Source organism: Myotis daubentonii, chromosome 2 (genome assembly GCF_963259705.1).
Source record: "Myotis daubentonii chromosome 2, mMyoDau2.1, whole genome shotgun sequence".
In the NCBI taxonomy this organism is placed as follows: Eukaryota; Metazoa; Chordata; class Mammalia; order Chiroptera; family Vespertilionidae; genus Myotis; species Myotis daubentonii.
Window position 1 is genome coordinate 104,820,648 of NC_081841.1, and position 16,855 is coordinate 104,837,502.

Here is a 16,855-nt window from a genome sequence, read left to right on the forward strand (position 1 = left end):
GGCAAAGGACCTAAATAGACACTTCTCCGAAGTGGACATACAGATGGCCAAGAGACACATGAAAAAATGCTCCAAGTCACTGATTATCTGAGAGATGCAAATTAAAACAACAATGAGGTATCACCTCACACCTGTCAGAATGGTTACCATCAACAAATCAACAAATGACAAGTGCTGGTGAGGATGTGGAGAAATGGGAACCCTAGGTCACTGCTGGTGGTAATGCAGACTGGGTGAAGCCATTATGAAAAGCAGTATGGATTTTCCTCAAAAAATTAAATATGGAACAGCCATTTGACCCAGTGATGCCACTTCTAGGAATATATCCTAAGGTCCCGAAACACCAATTAGAAAGAATATATGCACCCCTGTGTTCATAGCAGCGCTATTTACAACAGCTAAGATCTGGAAACAGCCCAAGTGCCCATCAGCAGATGAGTGGATAAAAAAGCTGTAGTACATCTACACAATGGAATACTATGCAGCAGTAAAAAAAAAAAAAAAAAAAAAAAAAAAAAAAAAAAAAAAGGATCTCTTACCTTTGAGACAGCATGAACTGGAAGAGTATTATGCTAAGAGAAATATGCTAGTCAGAGAAAGACAAATATCACATGATCTCACTCATTTGTGGAATCTAATGAACAAAATAAACAAATAAACAAAATAGATCCAGAGACATAGAAGAATGGAACAGACTGACGAATCTCAGAGGGAAGGTGGGGGGTGGGGGGAAGTGGAGGTAGGGAGAGATTAACCAAAGAACCTATATGCATATACACATAACCCATGAGGGGTAATGGTTACCTTAATCCAAAACACCTGAAGGTAGTTACATCTGAGGAAAGTACTATATTGTTGTAGACCTTAGAACAGGATCATAATCTAGTGTTTTTATCTGCCCATAACTCAGTGGGTAAAAACCTGAAGGAATAAATTAACCACTTTTCACAGTTTTTTAAAAGCGTTTAGGAAACTTCAGCAAGTTAAACACAGGATCACAGCTACTGACCAAAGGGAAACTTATTTACAACACTCTGGCCACAATACCACTTCACAATCTAGGGCAGGGGTCCTCAAACTTTTTAAACAGGGGGCCAGTTCACTGTCCCTCAGACCATTGGAGGGCCGGACTATAGTTTAAAAAAAAACTATGAACAAATTCCTATGCACACTTCACATATCTTATTTTGAAGTAAAAAAACAAAACAGGAACAAATACAATATTTGTATTTGCATGTGGCCCGCGGGCGGTAGTTTGAGGACCCCTGACCTAGGGAAATGAAAGCCAGAAAGACCTAAACTCAGGTCCTAATCTAGCCTAACTTACTAGTCAGGGTCTCTCAGGCCTCACTTTCTCATTTGTGGAATTAATGGAGTTATTCATTCAATGTTGGTTGAATGCCTATGTACCAAACCCTGTGTTGACAATGGAAGTCTGTTATTTTTGTTTTGAGTAAATAAAAAGCATAGTCCTGACTTTGCAAAGCTCCTAATCTTGTGAATATACCAAAAAATGCAACCTAACTCTATGACAAGCCGTCATGCCTGGGCAAATTAAAAAAGGCTACAGAGAGGAGGAAACACAGTTCAGCTGAGACTTAATGAATATAAGTTGCTTGGATGGGGCTATGGGAATTCATTAAAGAACTGTTCAAAGACAAGATGACAGGAAAGAATGAGAAGAGAAAGGTTTATGTAGATGATGCACAGACTGGCCATCAGGGAGTTAAACTTAAGAGCTTTATATGCCACAGTAGGGAATCTGACCTTTAACCTTTAAGAAACAGTAAGCTAAGATTCTAGAAATTGGCTGTAAGCCCAACCAGATAAATCCAATTTGTCTATCATTTCATCTTATATTAAAAGTCTTTCAAAGCAAAAATGTTTTGCCCTGACCAGTTTGGTTCAGTGGCTGGAGCGTCGGCCTGTGGACTGAAGAGTCCCGGGTTCGATTCCAGTAAGGGGCATGTACCTTGGTTGCAGGCACATCCCAAGTAGGGGGTGTGCAGGAGGCAGCTGATGGATGTTTCTCTCTCATGGATGTTTCTAACTCTCTATCCCTCTCCCTTCCTCTCTGTAAAAAATCAATAAAAATATTTTTTTTAAATGTTTGAAAGGAAAAAAGCCATCCAAGTTTTGATGCTGATATTATGAAATCTAAAAGATTTCATTTAACTGAAAAATTTTAGGACTAGATTTCTATTGTTATAAACATTATAACAGTAGCAAAAACATTCTAAAAGCAAGATATCCGACTTCTGTTCTTTATCAAATACAAGTAAAAACTCTGTAAACCCATAGGTGTAAAAAGTATACACAGGTATTATATTTACATGCCCCCCAAGAGACTTGTCATCCTTTGTTCAGATAAAGCTTCACTCTCTTCACCCTGAATATTAATTAGCTACAGAAGGACCTAAAGAGAACATGAAGTCCGTTTACCTGTGTTCTGCAGGTACAGGGGGCGGCCAAACAGCAGGGTCTCTAAATGGTTCGTCTTGACAGGACACAGGGAAATCTGGGGGCTTGTCAATTTTAAAACTTTCCAAAGTGTTGACAATACTTTTAACTTGTTCATATTCTTCCAATAATTCCTGCCGAACCTTAAATAAATACATACATACATACATATATATAGCCTTTATGCCAGAAATTGTTTCAAGTTTATATAAATTGCTATAGAATGCAAGTTTCCTTAATGTTTTTCAAAGTATGCAACATGAGTCATTAAAAAAAAAAAATTCAAAAACAAAGAACTATTTAAAGTGATATAGATAGAAGGGCAGGAATCAGTTTGAAAAAAGATATAATTAAATACCTTTTCACAGGGGAACTAGTAATATACCTTCATAATGGAACTTTATTTCTACCAAGGAATGTAATGACCATGAACATAATTTAAAACAAGCAACTAATTCAGTAACAAGTTAGCCAGTCCCAGAGAACTATAATATTAATGCTAAATCATTTTAATATACTTAGAAATAACTTCCAAAAAAGTTTTTAAATTTTTTATTTATTAATCTTAGAGAAAGGAAGAGAGAGGGAATCATCAATTTGTTATTCCACTTATTTATGCATTCATTAGTTAACTCTTGTAGGTGCCCTGACTAGGGATAAAACCCACAGCCTTGTATATTGGGACGATGCTCTAACCAATTGAGCTACCCGACCAGAGCTAGCTTCCAAAAACTTACCAGCCAAATTTTTGACCAGCATTTGCTGTCCCCAATCTCACTATATATGAAATGCCTGCTTGTTATGGGCATATGAAAGCCCGAAGTGGTCAAATACTATATGAATAACACACTTCCAATTTTTATTTAAATTCTCCTTCATCTAAAATCTGAATTCTTTGGGACTTGTTAAATTCTTTCAAGTCCTGGGCAAAGTTTATTTTGGGCTCACAGGCCAGATTTTTACTGTATTTCAAAACTCTCATTGAGCACCTAGCATATGGAAATTCTTGTGTTTTGAAACTCTGAGCCAAACTAATCTTCAAAGGCAAATAGATAATTGATTGAAAATTACATTTATAAATTCAGTTTAACAATTCTAATTTTTTAAATCAGAATGCACACTTTACTATAAAGCAGAGCATAAGAAATGTGCCTTGAACTTTACCTTGAATAATAGGTAATATTGTTCAAGAAGAGAGAGAGGAAGGAAGAGAGAATCATCACTTTATATTAAATCATCAATTTAATATATATAGAAAGGAACATATTAAGGAGATGCAGAATCAAAGAAAAACCTAGGTAAAGTTCAACTGCTCATATATGCAATTACATGATATACTTGGAGCAATGAAATTTCAGAACCTAATGGAAAGAAACAATAGAAATATCTGAATAAAAATGGCAACTATTTAATACAATTAATAACTTATCAAGAATATTTCCATGCTAGATTAATAAACCACTCTTATCTGTGGCTAGTATGCAGGATAGAGGAAAACAACTAAAATTTTCAACTTGACATAGAGCAAGTATATTGTCCTCACTCAACATAATCTGGTAACACTTAAGTCAGAAAATAAGCCAAATTTACCCTACAAATTTAGTAAAACATCAATTTCTGACTAGTGGAAAAATTAGAAGAAACACTTAAAAGGCATTAGTACGTAAAATGGAAACTTCAAAGGAATACTTGACTTTGTACTTATAATTTTAAAAGGATTTTAAGTTTTAAGAATAAGTGGAAAATTATAATTCAAGGTTTTATTAACTGTACTATTATAAAATCAAGTTGTATAGTCAAGAGACAGCAAACATATTAGTGTTTTTTATTAGATTACTGACTCCTTTGTATTCGTAAGGAATCTTTCAAAAGAATAAACTTTCTTAAAGGAAAAGTTTTATGAAATGGGTCCAACTACATGTACAATTGAAAGGGGAAAGGGCAAGTAGCAATAATTTATTTCAAAAATTTGTTCTCACAATTAGGCAACTGATCATGAAATTTTTAAAAAATTAAAATAGGTTCAATTCGGACTAAGCATCTTTGAAGTATGTCTCATGAAATAATAAAAAATATGTAAAATATCTGGGCAAGAGAGAAAACTATTCAGAGTGCATTTTAAATATACCTCAGTATTCAGACAAGAAAGAACTATTTACATCTCAAGTTCTAATCCTATATAATAAAAGACATATGTTAAGTGCCTGATTGTCTGGTTGGCTGTTCAACCAATCAACGTGCAATATGCTAATGATATGCTAAGGCTACTCAACCCCTCGCTATGACATGCACTGACCACCAGGGGGCAGACGCTCCAACCGGTAGGTTAGCTTGCTGCTGGGGTCCAGCTGATGGGGATTGAGTGAGACACGCCCTGGAGCCCTCCCATGTATCACCACCACCCCCAACCCCCCCACCCCCCCACCGCTGACCAACCTCCCACATCTCTCCCGGGCCCCAATCATGCACCAGTGGGGTCCCTCGGCCTGGCCTATGCCCTCTCACAATCCGGGACCCCTCGCGGGATGTTGGAGAGCCGGTTTCAGCCTGACAGCGGAACAACCAGTTGCTATGATGCACGCTGATTACCAGGGAGCAGACACTCAATGCCGGAGCTGCCCCCTGGTAGTCAATGCGCTCTCACAGCGGGAAGCACTGCTCAGCCAGAAGCTGGGCTCACAGCTTAAGCTGTCAGTCAGACATCCCCCATTGGCTCCAGGACTGTGCAAGGGCACAGGCCGGGCTGAGGGACCCCTCCCCTAAGTGCACGAATGTCCTGCACCAGGCCTCTAGTCTTTCAAGAACAACAGACTGCTGCCCTGACTCACTGAATAATGTGACCTTACCTGTTGCCATTTGCCTCTGATAGCTGGGTCTCTAACTGACTGGCAATGTCTCTGAATCTGCTGGATCACCCCTTGGTAATATACCATTGATGAGTCATAATTTCCAAGAAGTGCATATTCTCTTCCTTTCTTTGCATTGTCACAAATCTCAGCCAAGTTCATCTTCTTTCAGAGACCTAAACATTAAATATAATGACTTTTTATTAAGTTTTCAGTACTGACTTCAAAATATGTTTTATTATTCTTTAAAATATCAGCTTAAAACTACATGGAAAGTCAAAATGGTTTTTTCTTTGTTTGAGGTTATCTGAATGCATCTTAAAATATTGAACAAAGTTTCTAATTTTGGCAGCACAAAAGAGTTCAGAAAAGAACACCCAAGACAATAATGAGAAATTACACAGCTCTGAACTACGGATTCCTGTTACAGGTACTGGTTTTTCTTGCTCATTTGTAATATCAACAAACTGCAATAATAGTAAAGATGATCTTGCTTAATTTCTTTCCATCTATTCTTGAAAATGTAGAAATACATGAATATCACATATTTTCCAATTATGTCAATTAAAACCACAGAAATTCTCACTAAAACTTTTTGGTCTAAAAACAAAATGTCATACTGAGGGAACACATTTTAACAGAACAGCCTATAGTTGTCCACACATCATTTATGTGCATTTAATGTGCCATACAACTTAAATCTAAGCAAAATCCTATGAATTAAACTACCTGAGCTCTTTTTGTTCAACTGTAATCACCCATGATCCTGCCTTTCTCTATCGCTTTTTCTTTTTTGTCTGTGCAAATAACTATCACTAATCTTTTCCATGCTACAAGATGCTAGAAGACCATCATCTGAAACTCTGGTTTCCACCAAAGCTTCCCAGCCCATCATTCCAGCTTTTCTTCCAGGCTTCCCAAACATCTCCCAGAATCATTCCAGACTTCCATGCAGAAATACTTTCCACTCAAGACTACAAAGAGTAGGAACTACAGAGATACAGAAGAATGACATCCCGGGAAGAAGTCCAAATTGCCCTATTCTTATTTCCTGGAACAGTAGACCAATGAATAACCTTAGAAGAGAAAATCATAGTATTTTTCCATGCCTTCCTGAGGGAATTAGAGTTTGGTGTGGGTAGCTTGGCTCTTCCTCTCTGTCTCTTATCTATTCTTAAGGGGCTCTAACACTCTGCCTCAAAATTAACCACATCTAGTTCTAGGCTCTTTAAGTGACTACAGTACTTTCTTAAAAATAAAGCTGTTTTCTTTATGTGTTTTGGCATGTTATATTTGCCCCTTCGCCAAGCATAGGTTCACTGAAGGCATCATCTATGTTACTTGAGAATTACACTGCAGCTAATTATACACTATTGTTACATGGTAAGAAATTCCAATATTCTGTAGATCAATAATATAGAACCGTAGAAAGCCTCTTCTCAAATTAAATATTATCACAAAGCAGGAAGGTCTTTTTACAGTAAACAACCTGCAATTAATAAATACAATAGAAACAAAACCGTTCTATATATTTTCCGTTAAATTCATTGTGAGACTGAGCATTAATTCTGCTATTATGTGCAGGTACACAACTGTGCAGAATAAAAATACCTTGATGTAAAGCAGCAGTCAGCAAATTTTGTAAAGGATCAAAGAGCAAATATTTTAGGTTTTAAAGACTAACGGGAAATATTGAGGACATTATTTAAGTAGTGACACAATGAGACAAAATTTCCACAATTTTTATTGATGAAATTCAAAATATTATACTAATAGTTAAGCACAACTTTTTGTAATGCAGGTCTTCTAATAAAAATTAAACTCTTTGGGGGAAGATGAATATTTCACTTAGTTGGGATTCAAAGTTACTGTTTCCTAACATCAAAATCAAATGCAGCCCTGGCCAGTATGGCTCAGTTGTTTGCAGTGTAGCCTGTACACCAAAAGGCTATGGATTCCATTCCCAGTCGGGGATACATACCTAGGTTTTGGGTTTGATCCCCAGTCAGGGTACATACGGGAGACAACCAATCCATGTTTCCCTTTTTCTCTTACTCTCTAAAATCAGTAAACATATCCTCAGATGAGGATGTTTAAAAAAAAATCAAATGCCAATGTTCATACATTAATGATGATTTTAATGAAATTTTATGTATTTCATATTTGAAGATGTCTTTTCACCCAGATAGATACTGTCACATACTGATATCAAATCATAAGCATACATTTCATTCAGCATAATCATTGTTTGGAAGGCATTTAAAGAATCTATTCTTTTGATATTGTCTTTTGCATGTCATTACATTGCAGATTAACCTCTTTCAACCGAGTCAGGAGGAAATGTCTCACCTGCACAGTAAAATGTAATTTGTAATATGAAAATATTCTTTGCACTTGCATTAAAGTCTGAAAAATGATGCTAAAGCTGTAATTTGAGCACAGAAAATACATGTACTGCAAATCCAGTGGGGGGGGTAATGAAGATCTCACTTCTTTGTTTTAACTTTTGACTGCATGGAAGGCTACATAAAACAGTTTCGTATCACTTCAGTCAAATATTAGTTGGCATTGAAATAGCCGGGCTAAGGGACACCCCTCCCCCCATGAGCGCACGGATTTCATGCACCAGGCCTCTAGTGAAAATATAACAGAAATCTTTGTCACAACTACTGAATTCTGTCATTCTAGCACAAAAGTACCTATGAAGAATATGTAAACAAATGAATGTGGTTGTGTTGCGATAAAACTTTATTTATGGACACTGATTACTGAATTTCACTTAATTTTTACATATCACAAAACAGTGTTCTTCTTTTGACTTTTTTAACCATTAAAAAAATACAAAAACCATTCTTAGTTCATGGGTAATTCAAAAACAAGTGGCAGGCTGGATTTGGCCCCAAATTGTAGTTTGCCAACTCCTGCTTTCAGCTTCTCATAAGAATCTAGGAAAACAAAAGTAAATTAAAACCCAAAAGGAGTAGACGAAAGAACATAATATAATTAAGAGCAAAAATCAATAAAACAGAAACAGTCAAACAACAGAAAATTTCAACACAGCCAAAAGCTGGTTCTTTGGAAAAATCATTAAAATTGATAAAGCTCTAGTGACATTGACCAGGAAAGGGAGAAAGAAAACAAAAGTTATCTAAATCAGAATAAAGGAGGGGCTACTACTACAAACTTCAGCAGTATTAAAAGGCAAAAGAGGACTTAATGAAATTAACAAATTCTATGAAGGTCACAACATACCAAACTTACTCAAGAAAAAATACAGTAATTAATCAGAATACTAGTAGTCCTATAGCAATCAATTTAATTCAATTTGTAATATAAGATCTATCTGGAAAAAAAAAACCCAACTCCAGACCCAAATGCTTCATTAGTGAATTCTCCCAAGCATTTAAGGGAAAAATAAAACCAATTCTACACAAACTCTCTCAAAAAAGAAGAAGTGGAAAAACATCCAACTCATACTTTAAAACCAACCTTACCTTGATACAAAACCAGACATTATAAGAAATTGATATACCAATATCCTTCGGAAACATAGATACAAAAATCTTTAAATTTAAGCTAATCAAATCCAGTAATGTACATAAAACATAATGCATTATGCCCGACTGGAGTTTATACCAAAAATGTAAAGTGTTTTATATTTAAAACCAATCATATAATTTTTAAAAATTTTTAATTACAGTTTACATTCACTATTACTTTGTATTTGTTTCAGGAATAGAGCATAGTGATGAGACAATCATATACTTTATAAAGTGGTATTTCCAGTACCCACCTGGCACCACAGATAGTTATTACAATATTATTGACTAAATTCACTATGCTGTACTTTACATCCCCATGATTATTTTGTAACTACCAATTTATACTTCTCAATCCCTTCACCTTTTTCACCCTGTCCCTACAACAATCCCCCAACAGCAACCATCAGTCTGTTCTCTGTATCCATGAGTCTATTTATTTTGTTTGTTCACTTATGTTGTTCTTTAGATTCCACATATAAGTGAAATCATAGGGTATTTGTCTTTCTCTAACTGATCCATTTCACCCAGCACAATACACTCCAAGTCCATCCAAGCTATCGCAAATGGTAAGATTTCATTCTTTCTTATAGCCAATATTCATTGTATATATGCACCACCACTTTTTTATCCCTTTGTCTATGGGCACTTGGGTTACCTCTATATCCAGGCCACTGTAAACAACACTGCAAGGAACATAGGGGTGCACATATTCCTCCGAATTAGTGTTTTTTGTTTCCTCCATACATACCCAGAAGTGGAATTGCTGGGTCAAAGGCAGGTTCCCTTTTTAATTTTTTGAGGACCCTCCATACTGTTTCCCATAGTGATTGCACCAATCTACATTCCCACCAACAGTTCATGAGGGTTCCCTGCTCTCCACATCCTCACCTACACTTGTTGTTTGTTGATTTATTGATAGCCATTCTGACAGGTGTGAGAAGGTATCTCACTGCAGTCTCAATTCGAAATTCTCTGATGATAAGTCACATTGAGAATCCCCTCATGTCTACTGGCTATCTGTCCCTTTTGGAGAAGAGTCTATTCAGGTTCTTTGCCTGAATAGACTCTTTTTTTGGGGGGTGGGGGGGGAGAAGGTTGAGTTGTATGAGTTCTTTACAAATTTTGGATATTAGCCCTTTATTGGATGTATCATTGGAAAGGATCTTCTCCCATTCAGTAGGTTGTCTTTTCATTTTGTTGATGGTTTCCTTTCATACTTTCACTAGAGCTGCCATATATAACTATGGTTATCCAGGAAAGTATTTAAAATAATGCTGAGTACATTAAAATATGCATGTATTTTAATTTATAAATAGATGCTTGAATATTACTGAAATCATAATATAAATCAGCCCAGTAATGAGATGTAGTCAGAGAATTAAAGAATTTTAGAGCTATTGAGATCTCAAATCACATAGTGGAGCTCTGTTTATTTGAAGATAAACCAAGTCAAAGACATTACTACTATCAATGGACTATAAAATAACATTTTATAGTGTTTAAGGAAGCCTCACTAAAAAGAATAATTCATGAATCCTTTTATAGATCATTTTGTAATGTAACTACTACCTGTTCTACCTAACTTATATCGTAAGTTAAAGTCCTAGAAAGTGGTCTTTTGTCCAACAGAAATGACAATCCTGCCATGTTGTTGATAAGGAGGGGGAGATGGGGAAGAGAAAGATCTTCAGTTATTGAGCACTGAGGGTTTACCTTCATGAAACTGTCTAGTCTTCCCAACAATCTTGTGAAATATAAAGTATTTACATCTTTTTGAGTATGGGTACAGGTTTGGAAACTTGGCCATGATCACAGAAAATAAGCTGTAGTCCCAGAACTAGACAACAGATCTACCTGACCCCTTCCATTGCACCCTGGAGAATATTCTCTATAAAGGAATACAATTACACATGCTGAGAAAATAGTGCAAATTATTAATCCAAACTATCTGCAAGGGGCTATCTAGTTTTACTATGATATTTACACAAAATAGACAATAATGATGTTAAATTAATAAATCCAAAATTGTTGAGGAATGGTCCAATCATAAGTTCTTGGTCTGGATTCTCTTCTCAACAGCACAACAGGCTACTGGTTTCTTCAATATGTTAAGTTCTCCTTTAGTAAATCAATCAATTAAAATTTAAAGAAAACAATCACACAACCTCGTGTTTTGCTGTCGTTGAAAATTACTGACTTCTAATCTCGGCTCAGTGAAACAATTCCTACTTGTGCTAACTCAGTCCCCTTTCCAGCATGGTTATGCCAAATCCCCACCATTATCCTTTCCTAACCCCAATCACTTCCCTCACCAATTAACCCTTAATCCCATCCATCTCTTAGAAACCATAGCTTTGAACTTGCTCACCTTTCACAACCCAACCTATAAATATCCTATCTATCCTCACCTTTCTTCTTCCTTTTCAGTGCAACTCTCTTCCTAGTGACACCAGCACTCTGCCTAGGAACACAGCTAGCACTTAGTTGGTACTTATAAAATGCAACAAATTAATTCCTTCACCCTGCTCATCCTGTCCTTTCCTACATTTTGGGGGACCTCTATCAGCTCTCTCCTCTCTTTTCATCCCCTACATCTTCCAACATTTTCTTTTCATGGTTTTTTTCCCCTAATAGCATGTTATCAATCTTAAAACAAACAAAATAAAACAACCTACAAACCTTTTCTGTTACTGCCTCATCTCTTTCTTTTCTATGTAGTCATGCTTCACTAAAATAAAAAGTTTGAGTGGAGCACACCCAAGCCTTTCTTCCCTCTCCAGCAGGGATCTCCTAAACTTTAAGGGTCCCCTGGAGACTTGCAACCAGGGGAGCAATAGGCAGCAGCAACTCATCCTGGGCTAAGTCCCTGAACCTGTCTCCAAGGCCCCCTTTTCTCAGTGAGCTAACAGGAGCCCTACCTTGGCTCTCACCTGTTGCTTCCTCTATCCTAAGCCCTTCCTGTTTCACTGTCCCCAGCTGTAATAAATGTACTCTCAAAATCAAATAAATAAATAGTGTGCCTGATAATTATATTAAGGAAGTACTGTCAATTTTTTTGAGTAGGATACTATAGTTACGTATTCTTAAGTAATCCTTAACTTTTAAAGATATGTATTTAAATAATTACAGATAAAAGGATATGATATCTGAGTTTAGCTATAAAATAATCCAGTTGGGGGACAGGAGTTATAGATGAAACAAAATTGATTATGTGTTCACTCTTCAAGATAGGTTATGGACACATGGGGACTCATCTATTTCCTTTTCCTTTTGATATGTATTATTATGCGAAATTTTAAACTTTTTTTTCAAGTAACCTATGCTCAGATTCCTCTTCTTAATTTTTGCAAAGTTTAGAAATGATTTGAAGCCACCACATTCATTGGACACACTTCTACCTTTAACCTTACTTGCACTCTCCACGGCACCTGACACTCTGGCCCACTCTGTGCTTACTTTCCTTCTCCTTTGTCATTTGTTATGCATGCTCTCTGGGGTTCTTCCTCTCTGCCTTCTAACCTCAGGATACTGTGTCAGCTTTCCTCCCACTTCCTCTCAAAAATGTCCAACACACATACATACATACGTACACACACACACACATACACACCCCGTAAATGCTGCCGCTTTGCAAGAGTTCCATATTCAAACTTCTCCCTTCTTCGTTTCTAAACATTCCTCCTCCGTGAACTGGTCCATTCCCTTCTATAATTTCACTACGAGCATGCAAACCTCGACCTCTAGCCCTGAGCTCTCTCCTGAACTCCAGATCCAAATGCATCCTTACTGAATACCCCACAGGAACCTTGAACAAACAGTCAAAACTGAACTGATTTATCTTTATCTTTCATCTCCACAAAAACCTACTCCTTCTCACCTCAACCAATGGTTTCATGATCCTGTCAGTCATTCTAGCCAGAAAACTAGGAATCAGTTGTGTCTTACAATTCCAAATCTTTCTAGTCCCAACACCCAGACTCTTAAGTCAGATCAATTTTATCTCTTAAACTAGAGCAGCGGTTCTCAACCTGTGGGTCGCGACCCCTTTGGAGGTCGAATGACCCTTTCACAGGGGTCGCCTAAGACCATCAGAAAACACATATATAATTACATATTGTTTTTGTGATTAATCACTATGCTTTAATTATGTTCAACTTATAACAATGAAAATACATCCTGCATATCAGATATTTACATTACAATTCATAACAGTAGCAAAATTAGTTATGAAGTAGCAACGAAAATAACTTTATGGTTGGGGGTCACCACAAGATGAGGAATTGTATTAAAGGGTCGCGGCATTATGAAGGTTGAGAACCACTGAACTAGAGGGTGGTGCACAAAATTTGTGCACGGGTAGGGTCCCTAGGCATGGTCAGCAATCAGGGCCCATTGGGGTCTTCTGGTTGCCGGCCGGGGCCTCCCTTCCCCGGCTGCTGGCTACAGGCTGGGTCCTTCCTTCGTTCCATGCTGCCCCCTGGTGGTCAGCACACATCATAGCAAGCGATTGAACTCCCAGTCTCCCAGTCGAATTCCGGAGGGGACAATTTGCATATTAGGCTTTTATATATATAGATATTTCTACAATCCATCTCTTTTTATAACACCAACTGCTTAGTTCAGATTCTCTTCATTTCTCTACTGGATGATGTTGTTATTGTTGTTCTATAGTAAAATTGGTTTCCCTACCATGACTCTAAATCTATCCTCCCCAAGGTTCATTCTCCATGATGAAGCTGGAGTTTTCTTTCTAAAACACAAACTCAGTAACACTACTCCACTTGAAATTCTTCAATGGTCACTCCAGGTTGAAGAAAATTCTAAACTCTTTATCATGGTACTCAAGCACTTTTAGATCTGGCCTCACCCACTACACTGCATGTATTCTGGGATTCAGTCATCAGAATGGCCTAGAGTTACCCCAAATACAAAGCACTCAAATATATCTCAAAAGCATGTTGTTCCATTTACCTAGAATGACTTTTCTCATCCTCTCTCCAGTGAAAGTTTACTCAACTTTCTTAGTACAAGTCAAATGTCACATCATTCTGGAGACTTACCCTGATCTCCTTAGACAGAGTCAGGATCTGTCTATAAATGTGTACAGGGAATGGCACTACTGGATGAGATCCTGACTCAGATGAGTTAGACACATGTGGACTGAAATCCCAGGTTCATACCTTATCACCTACAATTTTGGGCAAGATCTCTAAGTCTGTTTTCTCACTTCTAAATGACAGTTGCAACTTCACAAAATGTGAGGATTCTATAAGAGGCTAAAGAGTAAGTAGTCAATAAATGTTAGTGTTATATTACTATTTATTCCTACTCTGGCCTCCTATAGCAACTTGTACCCATCTCCAGCCCACTATTGTGATGACATGACTCTTCCCCTTGCAGGACACACACCATCTTCTATCATCTCTATATTCCCACCACCTGGCATAATGCCTAGCACATAATACATTCTTAATAAATCCTGAATGAATAAATAAAATGCTTCAAATCCCTAACTATATATATATATAAAAAGCCAGCAACCAGAATGCCATAACGACCAGAACGACTGGTCGCTATGAGGCCGGCCAATCTCCCCCAGCGCCTCCCCCTGGCCAGCCCCACCCCTGATCACACCCCCCACCCCAATAAGGGCGGAGCTAGCCAGCCAACCTCCTGCAGCCCCTTCCCCATGCTGGCTCACTCCCGATCAGCCCTCACTACCCTGATCAGCTGGCGTCCCCTCCCCCAGCCAGCTCCCCCCACACCATTTGGGGGCAGGGCCAGCAGCCCACCACCCACAGCCCCTCCCCCCAGCCAGCCCGGCTCTGACTGGGCCTTGATGGGGGCGGGCTGATGGGGGCAGCCGGTCAACCAACCTCCCGCTGTCTCCTCCTCCCAACAGGCCCAGCCCCCAATCCACCCCATTGGGGCAGGGCTGGCTGAACCCCCCTCTGCACAAATTCATGCACCAGGCTTCTAGTACTATATAACAGAAGGCTTCAATTTTTTTTCTAATGGTCTTACCAAACCTACTTTCCATTAAATTGCTACTTTAAGTAAAATTTCCAGAGGCTAGCTTCATTTTAATTGACAAAAGGAATTTGATACTGGCCTTGTATTATTTTATTGTTTAAACACACACAAAAAAAGCACACCATACTACAAACGATTTTCCAACATTCTATATAAAATACGAAATTTCTAGGATGGTTATCTATTAAAGAAAAAATTCTAAGGGTCATCAAGGCAGGTTGCCTAAGTCTGTGTCAGATTCCTTACCACCAAAGCCTAAGCCAACTCTGGGGACTAAGGTGTACTCCAGAGGATTGATTAATAATAATAATAATAATAATAATAATAATAATAATAATAGTTGTAGTAGTAGTAGTAATAGAATACGGCATTTTTCATCCTAAAAACATGCTCCTGAGAAATTCTAAAAAACAACTGACTAATCAAAGAAAATATTACTACTCACTGCTAAAAAAAAAAAAAAAAAAAAAAAAAAAAAAGTCTGCGATTTTTAGAGTTGACCTAATCTTCAAAATACAATCAAAATATGTGTAGGCACTGTTCAAGCTGGGGGAGGAGGATAACTCACTTTGCAATCCTGACCCTCAGTAAGTAAAATTCAAAAATGCAAAACGGTAAAAACTCCAGGTACTATGATATAATAGTACGGTATCTTTTACCACGTCTACACTTAACCTTTAAACATCAATGAATTATCAATCAATGGGTGTAATATGCAAACACCTCTGGGCTACTGCAGAATAAACATAATTAAATATTTAGAAATAAACGTATCAGGGAGAGCCTGATAAAACTGAGCTCCTCGGGTCTCACATCAAACGTGTGCCATACATACGGTTCTGCACCGAGAGGCAGCACCCTGGGGGTCAGAGGCTCCGCGGCCCACGGCCCGCAGCGGGGTGGCTGGCGGCTCCTCCCCGAGACAACCAAGGCGCTGGCCCCGCCGGGGAGGGCCAAGCCCGGCAACCAGGGCGGGCCCCACGGCCAGGCGGGAAGTCAAGTCAAGTCTCACCTCCACTTCCCTTTCCTAGTTCACAGAGTCACGTTCCGCGACCACCCAAGAACCCCTCACCACAAAGAGATTATTCACTCCCACGGTCCGCTTAAGGTTTATCGGTCTCTCCCAGCCGTCGGGGCCGCTGGGCTTTGTAGTCACCCGTCCAGGGCGCCCATCCAAGACCATGAGCCCGAGACGCCATGGAACTACAATCCCCACAATGAACCGCGCCTCTCCCGCTCCCGCCGCGAAGGCTGGCGCCCGAGGGCCAGCGACAGGGGACGGAGTATGGCTGTCACCCTGGGCGCCCCACTGCCTGCTCTCCCGCTCGCGCCGGTCTCTCTCGGACTCATTACCCCGGTGCCGCAGGCTGGCCGACTGTTGGTTATGCGGTCAAGGTCTGGTGGGGTGGGGGTGGAGCTCCGGCCACCGCTCCGCCGCTGTGGAGTCCGTTAGTTCACGACGTGCGTGAAGAGGCGGTGGTGCGGCGTACGGTTGCCATGACAGCGCGGGCTGCGCGGTGGTGTCAGTGAGGGGGTTCTCGGAGTCAGCTCCAGGGAGGAGCCTGGGAATTCGGCCGCATGCGGTGGAAACGAGGTGCAAAGGTGCGTGTTTGAGAGTGGGAGACGGTGACATTGAGGAGCACAGGTGACTGCGCTTTAGGGCTGCTTAATGAGCCCTGCCAGCAGCCATCCCGGTGGCAGCGTGCCCTGTTCCGAGGCTGAGCTGGCGAATGCGGCTGGATCCTAAGAGGACACCTGCGTCATCAGAGGAGGGCACCCGGCGGGCTGATCCCTTCCGCCGCTTTGCAGTCTGAGCCACCTCTGTTTGGGCTCTCACGAATGAAATCACAGTTGCAACCTTTCACACCTCCTTCCTGCCATTTACTGAGCAGTGGGAGAGAAGGGACTCTTTTAGAAAGATGTAATACATACGGCTTTTAGGCTGATTGAGGAGTTTTGAGAACTTGCAAGTAG

General features: G+C 39.3%; 1 protein-coding gene across 3 annotated transcripts in view; it reads right to left on the reverse strand.

Annotated features, from left to right (window-relative positions):
* The window catches only part of KATNAL1 (katanin catalytic subunit A1 like 1), a 107,584-nt gene extending 91,129 nt beyond the window's left edge, over positions 1 to 16,455 (reverse strand). The window contains exons 1-3 of one of the 3 annotated variants that reach the window (XM_059684088.1): positions 16,235 to 16,455; positions 5,307 to 5,482; positions 2,443 to 2,603 (exon numbers count right to left, since the gene is read on the reverse strand). In XM_059684088.1, coding sequence (XP_059540071.1) covers positions 2,443 to 2,603; positions 5,307 to 5,468 — 323 coding nt within the window. In that variant the 5' untranslated portion in view covers positions 5,469 to 5,482; positions 16,235 to 16,455. Of the gene's footprint in view, positions 1 to 2,442; positions 2,604 to 5,306; positions 5,483 to 15,716; positions 15,849 to 15,893; positions 16,068 to 16,234 lie in introns of those variants that run through there. The other 2 variants (XM_059684087.1, XM_059684089.1) reach the window with 2 other exon arrangements.
* Positions 16,456 to 16,855: the final 400 nt, after the last annotated feature.